This window comes from Mastigoproctus giganteus, chromosome 2 (genome assembly GCF_048544385.1).
Source record: "Mastigoproctus giganteus isolate SK-2022 chromosome 2, ASM4854438v1, whole genome shotgun sequence".
Classification (NCBI taxonomy): domain Eukaryota; kingdom Metazoa; phylum Arthropoda; class Arachnida; order Uropygi; family Thelyphonidae; genus Mastigoproctus; species Mastigoproctus giganteus.
Window position 1 is genome coordinate 79,433,175 of NC_143576.1, and position 17,654 is coordinate 79,450,828.

General features: G+C 39.0%; 1 protein-coding gene across 1 annotated transcript in view; it reads left to right on the top strand.

Annotated features, from left to right (window-relative positions):
* Window positions 1-17,654, top strand: part of LOC150089358 (fructose-1,6-bisphosphatase 1-like) — a 178,077-nt gene that overhangs the window by 24,842 nt on the left and 135,581 nt on the right. The window contains exon 2 of the mRNA XM_090368539.1: window positions 8,053-8,233. Within this exon, the coding sequence (XP_090224665.1) occupies window positions 8,053-8,233 (181 nt within the window). The remainder of the gene's footprint in view (window positions 1-8,052; window positions 8,234-17,654) is intronic.

A 17,654-nucleotide genomic window follows, 5' to 3' on the forward strand; every position in this document is an offset into this window, starting at 1 on the left:
CCAGAGAAGCTCTCATAATTATGGCTAAGGGTTTGGTTACTTCCTTTGCTGTCTCCTTTAATGTAACTGGATAGATTCCATCCACCCCAGGTGCCTTTCTTATGTTTATCTTCAACAATTTCTCTTCCATTTTACTCTCAGTTATTACAAGAGTATCTATCTTACTGCCAGAGTTTAATACACATCTGGCATTCCCCTCCCTGGATAACTCCTCATGTGTGAATGTAGATGCAAAATATTTATTTAGTTTGTTAGCTAACTGAGTAGAATCATCAAGAGTTGAACCATCAATATCAAGTGTACCAATCTGATTCATCCCCTTCCTTCTAGAGTTTACATAAGTAAAGAACTCCTTGCTGTTTTTCTTTGCATCCTTTGTGAAAGGTTTCTTGTAATCTGCCTTTACCTGCCTAACCTCTGTTGTGACTTGGCTACAGACCAGCTTATATCTATCACAGGCGTCTGTGTCACCTGTTAATTTATATGTATCCTATGCCACATGCCTAATTAGTTCATCTCACATCCATTTAGGCCTAAATCTTGAACAATATTTCTTAGTTGGTATGAAAAGTCTAGTAGCTTCCAAGATTATTTCTTTGAATGCTTTCCATTTTGATTTTTGCTGTTGGTAACATCATCAATTGGTCCCTATAGAATTTAAATACTGTCTCAGACCTCTTTATCTTCTAGTGAAGATAAAAATGAAGCCATTGAAGTTACTGGAAAGAATGTAATTAGCAGAATTAGCTTTAGAAAAGTTAAGAACTAAATTTACAAAATATTGTAGAAATTAATTTCACAAAATTACTGAAATAAAATTTAAAAATTACACAAATTTAGTTTTAAACAAAAAATTTGTCTGCTGTAAACCTAATCTTAATTTCTTTGGTTAAACTGCTGCAGCCAACTTCAATTTACGATGGAGATTGCCTTTTTACTCAGTTTGACCCATCTCATTGTCATAATATAGTTGATGACAAAGAGTTTCTCTGTCTCTTTCTCCATCTTTTTTCTTTCATAAAAAAAAAAAAAAAAAAAAACCCTTAAAATTGGATTTCCTTTTTTTTTTTCTTTAATTTAACAAATTTCTACATATTTTCATTAATGAATTGGCCATCAGGCGTGCTGTGGTAATCTACATTGCAAAATATAAAAGTGTGATAATAGCATTATTTTCTGCTGTGTGCAGTCATTTCATTTCACTTGTTTCAGCAACCCCAGGGGCTCACATCTGATGATTCTCTTCTACTTCTGACTCTTGCTTTCTCTCTCTCTATCTCTCTCAGGGTAGCTCAGAATTTGTTTTGATTGGTGCAGCAAAAGCCTCTGGCTTCCTTTCACCATATGGCTAATAATAATAATAATGGTGTGAAGCTAATGTTCTTCAGTAAGATGCCAAAGAAGCAGAGGTCAAATAAAATCCTGCGGAGAGTAACAGACAACCTCAATCGGCAAATAATACCACATTACCTTGACAACAATGGTGTAATGCTGGAGGCTATCCACACAGCTGTATACTGTGCTGCCATAGCAGCCACTAGGATTAATGGAAACGAAATGAGAGACCAGCAGCAGAAGAACCGAAAACAGAAGGAACTGCCAGCTTGGGAAAGAAGACTTCAGCAGAAGATAGAAGAATTAAGAGTCAAAATAGGTCAGTTGACCTATTTTGTCTCTTAATTCTTCTATTTGTGTCACCTTTTGACTCTTAATTCTTCTATCTTCTGCTGCTTCCAATCAATTTCTAACTTCTATTAACCAACAAGTTAATAGAAGTAAGAAATTGCACCTGAAACTACTACAAAAGGTGAAGATATTATGGAGAAGATAAATACTTTTTTTGAAACTGGAGGACTCCGTCTGTACAAACCCCACAGACGTTTTTCCACTGTAGTCCTCCAGTTTCAAAAAAGGTATTTATCTTCTCCATAATATCTTCACCTTTTGTAGTAGTTTCAAGTGCACTACAACAAACAGGAACTCTTCTTTGTTATCATCTGAATGAATATATTTCACAAAGACAAGCAACTGAGAACATGAACTTACATCTGTTGATTCATCAACTTGAAAAGAAAACAATGGAGAAACTTTGATTTCATTCAAATCCTGCTCTTTCACATCTACCGACATATCTGAAATTCGCCTCTGATTAGTCTTATTGGACAGAGATATTTGTCACATCTTTATCTGGCTAGCTTCCCCAAGAATTAACTTCACCATCTTGACCATTTCTTCAATCATGTAAGGTTTTTTTTTTGTTTGGCAATTTCCAATGCAACTTCATATGATGCTTGTACTGCTGCTGTGCTCTGTTGCTGAAAACTTCCTTTATGATCAAGTCTCTGACATCTGAGACCAGTTTCGTGGCGTCGAAAGAACTCCAAATCCTTTTTGGTATGTTCTGAATGCTTTGTCTCCAAGTGACGTTTCAGTTTTGAAGGTTTCATAGAATCAGCACTGAGAATGACATTGCACAAAATGTATTGTGGCTTCTCTACTATTGCTTACCACCATGATCAGCAATGGCATTGTGGCTTCTCTATGCCATTGCTGATCAAGTTGGTAATGCCAAAAACAACCTCACGGGCTCACATCTGGTGAGTATGGGCTTGGCAACCCAGGGTCCTGAGCTGGATATCATCATTCTTCTCTTTCTTGGTGATTCCCTTTTGACTCTTTCTCAGGGTATCTCGGGATTTTTTTTTTTTTTTTTTGGCTGGTGCAGCATAAGCCTCAGGCTTCCTTGCACCATATAGCTAATAATAATAAAAAAAATTTTTAGATAGTCTTCTGAATATTTAAATTTTTTTCTCCATGGGTACAGATTTAGCACGGACTGATGCTCTTTAGATTTTAGAAAGTGCAAGCAGTAGCTAACCCGCCCTTGACAGAGAGTGGCTGGTTTCTATCATGGTGCCAACTAAAGGTGGTTGATAATTGGCAAACTAAGTTTTCACCAGTTTGCATTAGATGGCCCATTGGACATTATTGAATTAAATCATTGTAAACATGGTGGCATCAGCAAAACATACGGGGTGATCTTCAACTGCTTTAAGAGAGCAACTCACCTTTATTCGACGATCCATATTAGACAGTCTCTTATTCACACATTGAGACACCGATTAAAAATGAATTTTGATATTAAATTTTGCATCATGGTGAATATTTTTTTCAGTTTACAATTTGTAACATAGAATTTTATTCTAACGATAACACTGGATTTGTATATTTCATTTTTAGGGAGTGAATCAAGGTCTGCCATGGTGGAAATTTTAAAAAATATTAAAGGCTCACCATAGCAAATAATTAAAATAATACGAAATGTTTAATATGTATGAACACGGTGGGCTTTTAATATTTTTTAAGTATCCACTGCGGTGAACCTTAAGTCACTTCCTTTCATTTATCAAAAATCAGTGTTACAAATCTTTACAACCACTAGTAGAATATTGCAGTGTAGCCATATGCCATATTGAAATAAATAAGTGTTGAAAACCTTCGTGGTGAAATTTCCTATAAAAATAATTGCAACTAAAAATAACCACGGCGACCCCCTTCGGGGTTACAGCCTACAGGTTGGGAACCCGGGTGATAGACAGAAAACAGCAATAGTTAACCTGAAGGATTACTCTGAGAACAACACAGCACCACTCCACCAGGTCATAAGGAAGATAGATAAGTGGTAATATCTCACTCAACCTAAGTGAGGAGCCCCCTCCCACCCAGACGGTACAAGAAATGCAGCTAGAAAGATGGGCAAAGAAGACACCCCATGACAGACACTACAATGACCTCCTTCAAGATCGCATCAATAACATTGCTTCCAATGCATGGTTCACAAGTGGGACGCTCTTCCCCGAAACTGAAGGATTCATGCTGGCTATCCAAGATCAGGTAATCAACACCAGAAACTATAGAAAATACATTGCAAAGGAGCCCAGAATGTCAGATGGCACATGATGATGCCACCTGGCCTCAGAAATGATCCAACACATCACAGGGGGTGCAAGGTGATCACCCAGACTGAGTATGCTCATAGACATGACTACGTAGCCAGGATAATACATCAGAAGCTATCGAGGAAATACCAGTTGACCAAAGAAAGTGTGCCATACTACAAGTAGAAACCCAAGGCAGTACTAGAGACCCCAACCCACAAGCTGTACTGAGCTGTACTGCGCCATAATAATGGATAAGACCATCCTGCACAACAGGCTGGACATAATCCTTGTGGATCATGGAAAAGGCTACCTACCTGATTGACATAGTGGTGCCCAACACTAGCAATGTCCAGAAAATCATGAGTCAAAAATTAGGAAACCACGAACCTGAGACATGAGGTCAAGGAGATGTGGCATATGCAAGAAGTAACAACCATCCTGATCATCGTGTCAACCACTGGTATGGTGCCAAAGACCCTACATAGCAGCCTAGCAGTAATAGATCTCCCAGCGAACACCTACAAGGAACTCCTGAAAGTCGCAATCCTGAACACCTGTAGGATAGTCAGAGAGTTCCTCGATCAAGAGTAATGCCAGACATTACAACCACCCTGTGTACTTGGTAGCAGTACCCGTCATGAAGTGGAATTCCCCAATAAGGGAGAAATAATATAAGAGCAACAATTAATAATAATAGTGTGAAGCTAATTACTAATGTCCTTCAGTAAGGTGCCAGAGAAATGTGATATAAAAATTTCAGAAGACATATACGAAAGATTTTTCCGTGTAATGTAAAATCTGAAAAAGGTAACAGGTTTGCTTTGTGTACAGTATGTTTATGTGATTTTTCAAGTGGCTAGAAACATGATATAATTAGATGTTTGCAAACAGTTATAGCATAAAGATAGCATTCAATGCTCGTCTTGGCACATAATAGCCACTGCTGCTAATGCAATCATTGAAATCTAAAATCAAATCAAAATCAAATCAAGCATTCAGTGCATAGATAAAGAAATGCAAAAATTTATGTTGCATTTTTTGCTGAGGATGATGTCATATGTGCTAGATGTTTATTTGCATCTTTTATCATAGAAAATAATCTTCCTCTGAGTTGTGGTGAACATGCAGGTGTGCTGTTCAGAAATGTTTCCTGATAGAAATAGCAAAGCAATATGGTTGTGGAATTACAAAAACAATAGGCATTTTTAGCACAATTGTATAGATAGGGAAAGTAGTGATAGCAATGGCTGTGATAAATGAACGATTTTCGATTTCAGCCACTGTAATCACTTTGATTACAGGTGCCTGTAATCAAAGTGATTCCAAGCTAAACCCCATTGTAGTTGCCTTTTGTAATAAAAAAAATCATAAAATTGAAAGCAGCTAGTATCTATGGTGTATGCCACTGAACATCTTCTGATCAACCTGAAAACATATGCGATTCCTTCAAAAAACTTTCTGGCATTTAGTGCTGATAATGTTCCCATTAGGCCCATTAAAAGGGGATTAAAAGGGCAGATTGAGCACTTTGTGGTAACTGGGTTTTCTTGTCATCCATTTTAATTTGTGTGCTGTAAAGGGAGCTACATGACTTCCTGTGAAAGTAGGTGAATACTGGTGGACATTTACTGCTATTTTTGGAGAGAGAGAGAGGTGCTAGAATGAAAGATATACAATTTCAACTGATACAGACCAACCAAGCAAAAAAGATATTGAAGCATGTGTGAACAGACTGGCTGTCTTGGATTAAATGGGTAACTTAACTGGTAGAACACTGGCAACCTTTGAAAAATCTGTTTAAAGAAGAGGTTTTAAATGGTCAGAAAAGCCGCATGAGCACTTTTCAGGGATATCAAATTGAAAAGTACAAAAAATTCCTAGTCATGCCACCAATTCATATCCAAATCCTGTTTGTTGTCCAAAAGAAGTTTGAATGAAGTCAAATTAATGAACTCTTCAAGAAAAAGAACTTCTGATGGAAGCAACCCAAAACAGGCCAAACAAGCTCTTAATTCTATGCATATTATCCTCACTTGTGCAGAGTCTGTTCATCTCTCTGTTCTAGCTTGAATAAAGCAATTTGCTTCTTTCTTTTAATTGTTACATCAGTTGATAATCTAAACATAGCTCTTCAATCCACTATATCTCACATTCCTGTACTGAGGTCATTACACCCTAGATATGTTGAAGAATGTTATGCACAAATTTATTTTTTCAACAGTTTTCAAATCTTCCACTTCCATTTTTGGATTTAATTACCACAGCAGACTAAACTAGGCATTTCTGCTGCCAAGATTGTGAAAAATCTAAAACAACCTCAGGGGCTCATATTTGCTGAGTATGGGCTTGGCACACCCAAGATTCTGGGCTAGATGGATGTCATCATTCTTCTCTTTCTTGGTGATTCCCCTTCTACTTCTGATGCTCTCTCTCTCTCTCTCTCTCTCTCTCTCTCTCTCAGAGTAGTTCAGATATTTTTTTTTTGGCTGGTGCAGCATAAACCTCAGGCTTCCTTGCACTATATAGCTAATAATAATAATAATTTTATTTATTTATTTCGTATGATGTGAGCAATACACGAAGGAACCAATTTTTTCCTGCTTCCTTCGTGTATCGTGGCCGTGAAATCCAACCATAACCGGAGGTGCGGCACCATCGTGATATCCAAGCCCGAGGCGGGATTCGAACCCACGACCTTTGGGTTGCCAGGCAGGCACTTAACCCACCTGGCTAGCCCGGTCGGCATAATAATAATAATAAAGAGGTGAAGATTCTGTTCTTTTGCCCAGTGACAAAGTAGTTTATGCCTGCATTTTTAAATGAGTACTAGTGCTACATGGGGCACTGCTTTCCATTTAAAAATATCTTATAAATGTGAGGTAGCACAAATTTCAGCAATTGGCAGTGCTTTATTTTCAGAATTGAATTTTTTTTGTGGACAAGTTTTCAGTATTTTTTGGTGTTGCTAAAGAAATAGCTGAATCAATAGATGTTTTCATTATTAGCCCTGTCAGTTTTGGTGCGAGATCCTACCAGATACTATTATGAAAAAAAGTAAGAATTGATATACAGTCGTTGATTAGCAACTGATACATGCTCAAAGAAGCTTGAAATATAACAAATTATCCCAAGTCATGTTGGTATTTTAATAATTCCTCATAGAAATGCTGAGTGTGAGAGAAAAAAAACAATCCAGGTAAGAAAAACAAAAACTGAGTTCAGATCACTTTCTGGTGAAGCTTTGGAAATACTCCTGACCTCAAAGTCTAGACTGCTAAGAACAAAACTTTGGTTCAACATTTCTGAAGAGGGAAACGTCTGCAACAGTTTCTTTCATTAACCAAACAAATAATTAGTTGATGTCTAATAGAATATTATTCATCAACAGACTTTCCTCAAATGCAAATAATTTCTGTTTGGATTTCTTTGACAACTCACAGAATATCGTTAATGTCCTTGCAATAAGGATATTAATGATATGTAATGCTTGTTTGTTTGTTATTTGGTTTTTATTTGGTTTGGTTTAGCATTAGCAAATAAGGCCATATTGCTCTGGGTATATGTGGTGGTCATTCCCTGACCTTTCTGCATCCTCTGTATTTGGTGGTCATGGGCTCAAACCCCGGTCTAATCAAGAAGCGTGTGCTACATACTGCTGCTCCTGCCCACCTGGCTACGGAGGCGCCATATGTAATGCCCTTGGTGCAATAAGTGATATAGTCTAATTACACTTTTTTTTTTTTTCTTTTTATTCTTGTAAGTTCTTAATATATTATTATATTTATTACCATTTTTTTTGTTAATGGTATAATTTTCATTCTGTTACACATGCATATAGGCATATTTATTTTAATATCAAATGTGTGTTTTGCTAGTGAAATTCAATTTCAGCAATGAAAAGATTAAGGAGTTCACATTGTACCTTTTAATGAAATAACAAGTAATTTAATTTTTGTGGAAAAACAACATTTCTAATAATAGCTAATAAACAACTACATCTGTTGGGGTAGTTGTTTATTAGCATTTGTTTATGGTTTATGAATAAATTTGGATGAATAAATGTTTCATTTTTATCCTTTTGAAAATTGAAAAGAATAATTTTATTTTGTAGATGTGAATCTGCCATCACCTGAAGAATTCCAGACCGATGTTATTACTTTGACTCGTTTTGTTTTAGGAGAACAGAGGAAAGTTCCCCATGCCACTGGAGAACTGACTCAGTTGTTAAGTGCCCTTCTCACTGGTGTCAAAGCAATATCAGCAGCAGTTCGAAAAGCTGGTCTCGCACAGCTGTAAGTTATTTTTAAAGAAATAACAACTTATAATCCTTCTTTAAATCTACATAAGCTTTTCAATGCTACAAAAGTGGATCTAAACAGCCATTGCTCTGGTTGAATCAGTCTTGAGTTTCACAGGGTTCAGTAGAGGGGCCAGTGTTCTTTCTGATTATTGTTAATAACATTGATGAAGCCATAACAGGTTTGATGTTAGTCTGCTGATAGCACAATGGTTGAAGCACAATATGGCCTTAGCAGCCCTTGTGCTATTAAACAACATACCAACAACAACCAACAACACAATGTTTGGGAGATGGTAAATGATGGTAACCAAGGTATGCTGCTTCAACAAGACCCAGATAAATTATTCTTTTGATCTGAAAAAATGGCAGCTAAAGTATATGGTGAATGTAAGAATGATCTACATTTGGATAAATAGTAATCCCAAACTATCTTATTACTTGGAAAGTAACACTTTAAGGCAGTTGATAATGAAAAATACTTAGGAATCATTATGCTGTTCAACATTAAGTTTTTGCAGAAGTGTAGACAGGCTGCTAAGACTGCACATGGTGTTTTTCCACAATTTACAGTAATTTTTGCTAGTTATGGATAAAGAGGTAATTATTCCATTATATAAAGTCTTAGTTAGGCTACACCTTGGAGGTTGCATACAGATTCCATTTAAGGAGGACTCTGTGTAAGTAAAATGGATTCCCCATTTTACTTAAATAATTATTAAATGTAATTTCAACTGTTATGTGCTTATATATCAGCTACAAACAATTACAATGAAGCTGTAAACTCCTCTGATCATGGCTGCACAGATTCAGTTTTGTTAGATCTTGTCTGACAATATTGGTAAGGTTTTATGATTCAGTTACAAAGGAATTTGTTTCAAGGATTGACTTTGTTATAATTCACTTTAGATTGTACAAAGAAACACTTTGGATGGGGATGAATCAAAACCATGTGGGGCTGGATCCAGCCCCACATGGTTGTCTTGTTTTCAGGTTAGTGGAGTGTGGCATTTCAAGCAGGGTACTACAGTCGATAAAGCATACTTAACTGACAGAAGACAGTGAGTAGTTATAAATTTTCAGTGCTCAGAGTGGATCAGTTACTAGTGACTTCAGGGCTGCAGCCCTTTCTGTTTGTAATTTTCTGTAATGGTTTATGTTAATTACAAATTTCATGTCACAATTTGTTAATGATATTTGTATTACTATTGTCCATAAGGTGCAAGGAAGCCACATGTTTGCTGCACCAGCAAAAAAAAAAAAAAACGACCTCTATGTTTTCCCTCTTCCAGTAGATACCATTCTTGCTGGTCTTTGAATTTCTCCAGGGTGTCAGCCTCTACTAACCACGAAGACAACTTATTGCAGTGATTACCAAATCATTGGCTCAATGAAAGGTTCATATAGTAATGCTCCATGGTACTATTGTTTAATACTCGAAAATTTTTATCTTCATTCATTTTGCTGTTCCCTCTCATAGCCTTATAAACTTCAATTGAGTTTCCTCTAAGGTAGCTAGTTATCAACTTTTGCAGACCACATATTTAAAGTATCCCCTTATATGAGCATTCTTTTCCCATCTCACTAGTTGCCAGGCAGATTGGCCCATTTTTTCCCCCTTTATTAATACACATAGTTTACATACCTGCAATAAGACTTCTAAGGTTGGGTTTATTCATACCACGAATTTATTTATATAATAAATAAAATATATACGCCAACCGTTTAAAACTGATTTAATAGTAAAATAAAATAAAATAAAATGATAAAAAAGACTGTAAAATAATATTTACAAAAATTTTGATTATTTACAAAAAATTAGTTTACAACAAAAATAAAATAAGAAAATAAGTTAAAATGCATTAAAATATAAATTTAAAAGCGATAAAAACACTATTGAAGCTTTCGGAGGTGTATGCCTCCTTCCTCAGCAATAATGCAACTTAAACGACACATCCTTAAATGCTAGGTTCACGTCACACGTGGATGACCAGGCCCACACTCGGTATTCCTTTCACGTGTACTAGAACCGGAAGTGGTCTGGAGACGTGGAAAACTAACACGTTTATCTCCGGCAAAAACCACCGCCTCAAAAAGGGGGTGAAGCCTAACTCCCCTGTCTCTGTTCATGCTATTGTTGCCAGAGGATCCAATCCACAGACTTTCCAGCTACTTGTGGTCCCAGAATCTATGCGCCCAGTCAAGGATGACAGCATTGTCAGGGGAGATCTGGTGTTGTTTTTCCAATAGTGCTCGGCAATGGTGGATTTATTGAGCTCTGCGGTCCGTATCGCTCTTCAATGTTCCCCCAGACAGTCCTTGAGACGCCGTCCTGTCTCCCCCACGTAACATTCCCCACAATCCGGGCATGTGATCTCATATACGACCCCACTACTAGAATCACTAGTAATGGGGTCTTTGACCTGTGACACTACTGTTTTCAACCTCTGGCCCGGGAGCTGCTCACAGTGTGTCTGAAAATCGTGAAGCATCCTCGCAATAGCATTAGCATTAGCATTAGTAGAGGCATATGATGCAAGAAAGCAAGCTTATTCAGCATCAGCCAAAAAAAAAAAAAAAACAACCACTACTCCCATTTCACCCCTCCGTTCGTTCGAAATACCTGTCCAGCTGAGCCTTAAATTTGTTTAGGCTATCAACTTCAACAACAAGCGATGGGAGTCTATTCCACAAACCAACTGCCCGCTGGCTAAAGGCAAATTTCCGCACATCTATCCGACATCCGTCCCTCAATTTGAATTTATGCCCTCTCAGGTGATTATTCTGAGCAAGAGGAAGAATCCCATCGGCATTGAGCATGCTCAAGCCATTCAAAGCCTTATACACCTCTATCAGATCACCTCGCCGATGCCTAGTCTCCAGGCTCTGTAATTTGCAAAACTTAAGCCTTTCTTCGTAAGAGCAACCCTTTGTTCCATTCACTAATCTTGTTGCCCTTCTCTGTACTCGTTCCAGCAGCTCTACATCCTTCTTGAAATGAGGCCTCCAGACCTGTATACAGTACTCAAGGTGTGGCCTGACCAATGCCTTATACAAGGGAATAATCACATCCCTGTCCCTGCTAGAAAAATTCCTGTATATCATTGACAAGACACCATGAGCTACTCTTGCAGCTCGTCTGCACTGCTCAGAGAACTTCATATCTGCCTGCACAATTACCCCTAGGTCCTTTTCATTCTCTACCACTGTCAGCGTAGTACCACAGAGTTGATACGTTGATCTGGGGTTACTGTTTCCCATATGTAGTACTTTACATTTGTCAATGTTAAACTTCATTTGCCACCTCTCAGCCCATCTGCTCAACCTTTCCAGATCCTGCTGCAGCAGCATAGTATCAGTAGTGTCCTTAACAACCCTGCCAACCTTGGTATCGTCTGCAAACTTGGACATTAAGCCTGATACACCATCATCAATATCATTTATAAATACAGAAAACAACAATGGACCCAACACTGAACCCTGAGGAACTCCACTAATAATATTAGTCCATGTTGAGCAGTGTCCATTGATTACCACTCTCTGTCTTCTGCCACTCAACCATCCCTTTATCCATAGCAGCAATTTGCCTCCAATACCACACTTCTCCAATTTGTGCAGCAGTCTTCCATGCGCAACAGTATCAAAAGCCTTTCTAAGATCCAAATATATAATATCAAAGTTATTCCCTGCATCCAGTTCTTTTGTGACTACATCATAGTATCCAATCAAATTGGTCAGACAAGACCTGCCCTTAACAAAACCATGCTGTGTCTGAGCTATAACTGAATTCTTGTCCAGATGATCCTGCAGTGCTTCTTTAACCAGTGCCTCCATTAATTTTCCTGGAACCGAAGTTAAACTAACAGGTCTATAATTACTTGTGTCAGCCTTTGATCCTCCTTTGTGAATTGGGGTTACATTTGCACATCTCCAGTCCATGGGTACCTCCCCTGAGTCCAAAGAAGCTCTCATAATTATGGCTAGGGGTTTACTTACTTCCTTTGCTGCCTCCTTTAATATAACTGGATAGATCCCATCCACCCCGGGTGCCTTTTTTATGTTTATCCTCAACAATTTTTCCTCCACTTTCCTCTCAGTTATTAGAAAATAATCTAGCTCACTGCCAATGTTTACTTCACCTACAACATTCCACTTCCTGAATAACTCCTTATGTGTGAATGTAGATGGAAAATACTTGTTTAGATTGTTAGCCACCTGAGCTGGATCCTCAACTGTTGAACCATCAACATCCAGTGGACCAATCTGATTCATCCCTTTCCGTCTTGAGTTTAAATAGGTAAAGAACTCTTTTCTGTTTTTCTTTGCATCCTTTGCCAAGGATTTCTCATAATCTGCCTTTGCCTGCCTAATCTCCTTTGTGACTTGGTTACAGACCAACTTATATCTATCATAGGCTTCCATGTCACCCATTAATTTGTATGTATCCCTTGCATTTTTCTTCTGTGCCATATGTCGCATTAGTTCATCTGACAACCATTTAGGCCTGAACCTTGAACAATATTTCTTGGTTGGTATGTAAAGCCTGGTAGCTTCCAAGATTAGTTCCTTGAATGCTTCCCATTTTGAATTTGCTGTTGGTAACATCATCAGTTGGTCCCACTGTATAGAATTTAAATACTGTCTCAGACCATCATAGTCGCCTTTACGAAAGCAAAAACCCTTCCCTTTACCTCTGATGGTAGTTACCTCTTTGAGTAAATCCCACTTCAGCACACTGTGATCACTGCCACCCAGTGGTTCCATTATCTGCAGATTCCTAATGCATGAAGAATCATTACTGATAATCAGATCAAGAGTATTACTCCCTCTAGTTGCCTCCCGAACATGCTGGTGTAGAAAACAATCATCCAATAAATCCACAAAAGCCTTGCTAGTGTGTGAGTGACCAACCCACAAATTCCAGTCAATATCTGGAAAATTAAAATCCCCCATTATAAGACTCTCTGATTTACTGGCCCATTCTATTTCCCTGTACAGTATCTTATTATACTCTTCAGAGTCATTAGGCCTATAGCACACTCCTACTCTCAATTTTGATTTACCTATGCTTATGTCACACCAAACTGACTCGACACTGCCCTGTCCATCAATGTCGACTGGCTTCACTTCCTTGGATTTCATGTGTTTTTTAACTAATAGCATAACCCCTCCTCCCCTCCTGTCCTGTCTATCCTTTCTATACACATTGTACTCCCCAAATTCCAGTTCTGCATTCCTTATATCTGTGTGACACCACGTCTCTGATATCCCAACAATATCTGCCTTTGATGTTTTGAGCAATACCTCAAATTCATCAAATTTATTTACTAAACTCCTAGCATTGGTGTACACGCGAGTATACATGCACCTGTTTCTATTCTTAGCTACCCTAACACAACCCATGTGTTTACTTGTACCGCAATGACTTCCAGCAGTCTCTGAAATATCCTACATCTTGTTTTTCAGGCTTCTGCTCATTCCAATAGAAGCAGTGCAAGAATCTCTTTCACCTCTGCCAGTGGCTACTGTTAATCCGTTAGTCTTTGTCTCCCCCCAAAGCTAGCAGTTTTCCGACCCACCTAACACTGCCTCCATATGATATGATCTGACAGGCCCGAATAGTAGGGAACATACACTGTGGTAAGCGGAACTACCCGATTGGGCTCTTCCTTTCTATTGTATTTATCAATGACCCTCTGGGGGTAACCGCACCTCATAAGATCCGTAGTAATTTGCCTAATTTCCTTCTCCCCCTCCTCAGAGGTGCTGCAATGTGTCCTTACCCTACCCAAGAGTGCTCTGGCCACACTATTTTTATGTTGGGCAGTCTGTGCCATCCTATAATGTGTATACTGGCCCCTACACATTGGTTTCCTATAAACCTTGGTTCTAAGTCTGGGGCCTTCCCTATATACCATTATGTTCAGAAATGGGAGGGTGTCATCTATTTCTACCTCCAAGGTGAATTTTATAAAGGGGGAGAAACCATTGAGAAATCAGATATTAGGAAGTTCAACATGTTATTATTGGAGCAGTCCACTGTATTCAGGGGTAGTAACCATTCCAACTTTATTCAGAACATAAGTGGCAAATCTTTAACCCTAGAACAAGAGAGAGACTATTGGCTCTTGGACCTAAGTTTGCATTGCTGCCCTCCAAACCTCCAATTACCGAAACATCCATGGGCATTGAGAGGGCAATTAGCAAATTACCTGAACACATTGCCAGTCAAATTCGTGTTAAAGCTGTTGCTATCCTGAGCTAGGCAAAAATGGTTGCTCCAAATCTTACTCCGAAACAGAAGAAAGCACTAGAAGAATTTAAACAGGACGAAGACATTATAATTCTACCAGCAGACAAAGGCAGATCAACAGTGGTATTAAGCAAGGAAGATTACCACAAGAAAGTGTTAGACTTATTAGGTGATAGTGGTACTTAAAAGATTATCCATAGAAACCCCTTGACTAGCTTAGAACAGCGTGTAAATAAGATACTACTTTCCTGACTAAAAATGGAAAAGATTTCAAAGGACAAATATTGGTCTCTGCATGAAATGGGATATCAAGTTTAATGATGATGGGATATCAAGTTTAATGTCCAAGTTTGCAGATGATACAAAGGTTGGCAGGGTCGTCAAGGACACTACTGACGCTATGCTGCTGCAACAGGATCTGGAAAGGTTGAACAGATGGGCTGAGAGGTGGCAAATGAAGTTTAACATTGACAAATGTAAAGTACTGCATATGGGAAACAGTAACCCCAGAGCAACGTATCAACTCTGCGGTACCACACTGACAGTGGTGGAGAATGAAAAGGACCTGGGGGTAATTGTGCAGGGAGATATGAAGTTCTCTGAGCAGTGCAGACGAGCTGCAAGAGTAGCTCATGGTGTCTTGTCAATTATATACAGGAATTTTTCTAGCAGGGATAAGGAGGTGATTATTCCCTTGTATAAGGCAATGGTTAGGCCACATCTTGAGTACTGTATACAGGTCTGGAGGCCTCATTTCAAGAAGGATGTAGAGCTGCTGGAACGGGTACAGAGAAGGGCAACAAGATTAGTAAATGGAACAAAGGGTTGCTCTTACGAAGAAAGGCTTAAGTTTTGCAAATTACAGAGTCTGGAGACTAGGCACCGGCGAGGTGATCTGATAGAGGTGTATAAGGCCTTGAATGGTTTGAGCATGCTCAATGCCAATGGGATTCTTCATCTTTCTCAGAATAATCACCTCAGAGGGCATAAATTCAAATTGAGGAAGGACGGATGTCGGATAGATGTGCGGAAATTTGCCTTTGGCCAGCGGGTGGTTGGTTGGTGGAACCGACTTCCATCACTTGTTGTTGAAGTTGATAGCCTAAACAAATTTAAAGCTCAACTGGACAGGTATTTCGAATGAACGGAGGGGTGAAATGGGAGAGGGTTTTTTTTTTTTTTTGGGCTGATGCTGAATAAGCTTGCTTTCTTGCATCGTATGCCTCTACTAATGCTAATGCTAATGCTAAATCTGGGTAGCCGACACCCTGTTGTCGGCTGCCCAGATTTTATGGCTTACCTAAGATGCACAAGGAGAATGTTCCATTACAGTCCATAGTTTCCTTCCTTGGTAGCCCTACGTATGCTCTATGTAAATATCTGGTGCAGCTAATTTCTCCGGTTATGGGTCGGTCCATGTTGGTCATTGGAGATAGTGTGGAATTTGTGAGTTTTGTAAGGAGTCAAGATATAGGGGAGGACGAAATGATGATGTCGTTAGATGTCATATCATTATTCACGTGTGTCCCCATAGCACATGGGATAGAATGTGTGAAGTTGGCTTTACAGAAGGATAATACCTTAAGTGCTAGATCCCACCTAAACATAGAAGATATATGTTGTGCTGTTGAATTATGTCTTTCTAGTACAACCTTGGTTTTCCAAGGAGTGATGTATAAACAGGTTCACGGCACAGCCATGGGTTCTTCAGTCAGTGCCATTGTCGCAAATCTGGCTATGGAGGAATTAGAGAATAGGGTTTTTGCGAGATTGGAGTTCCCTATGCGTAAGTGGAAACGCATAGGGAACGTTCACTATTGTAAAGAAGGGGAGAGACAGGAAGATGTGGTCTCATTTCTCAATGGTTTCTCCCCCTTTATAAAATTAACCTTGGAGGTAGAAATAGATGGCACCCTCCCATTTCTGGACATAATGGTATATAGGGAAGGCCCCAGACTTAGAACCAAGGTTTATAGGAAACCAATGTGTAGGGGCCAGTATGCACATTATAGGACAGTATAGACTGCCCAACATAAAAATAGTGTGGCCAGAGCACTTTTGGGTGGGGTGAGGACACATTGCAGCACCTCTGAGGAGGGGGAGAAGGAAATTAGGCAAATCACGACGGATCTTATGAGGTGCGCTTACCCCCAGAGGGTCATTGATAAATACAATAGAGAGCAAGAGCCCAATTGGGTAGTTTCACCTGTACTGCTTACCACAGTGTATGTTCCCTACTATCTGGGCCTGTCAGATCTCATTGCGAGGATGCTTTGCGACTTTCAGACACGCTGTGTGCAGCTCCTGGGCTGGAGGTAGCACACAGTAGTGTCACAGGTCAAAGACCCCATTACTAGGGATTCTAGTAGTGGGGTCGTATATGAGATCACATGCCCGGATTGTGGGGAATGTTACATGGGGGAGACAGGATGGCGTCTCAAGGACCGTCTGGGGGAACATTCAAGAGCGATACAGACTGCAGAGCTCAATAAATCCACCATTGCCGAGCACTATTGGGAAAAACAACACCAGATCCCCCCCCTCCCCCGACAACGCTGTCATCCTTGACCGGGTGCATAGATTCTGGGACCGCAAGTGGCTGGAAAGTCTGTGGATTGGATCCTCTGGCAACAATAGCATGAACAGAGACAGGGGAGTTAGGCTTCACCCCCTTTTTGAGGCAGTGGTTTTTGCCAGAGATAAACATTTTAGTTTTCCACGTTCCCGACCACTTTCGGTTCTGGCACACGTGAAAGGAATACCAAGTATGCGCCTGGTCATCCACATGTGCCATGAACCTGGTATTTAAGGATGTGTCGCTTAAGTTGCATTATTGCTGAGGAAGGAGGCATACACCTCCGAAAGCTTCAATAGTGTTTTTATCGCTTTTAAATTTATATTTTAATGCATTTTAACTTATTTTATTTTATTTTTGTTGTAAACTAGTTTTTGTAAATAATCAAAATTTTTGTAAATATTATTTTATAGTCTTTTGTATCATTTTATTTTATTTTATTATTAAATCAGTTTTAAACAGTTGGCGTATCTGTTTAAATTTGTGGTAGTTTTATACATTCATATACAGTAAAATTTTCCCTTTAATGGACAGCCATGGAGAACGAAAATGTGTCCGTTAAAGAGAAGAAGTCTGAGGGAGAAAGAA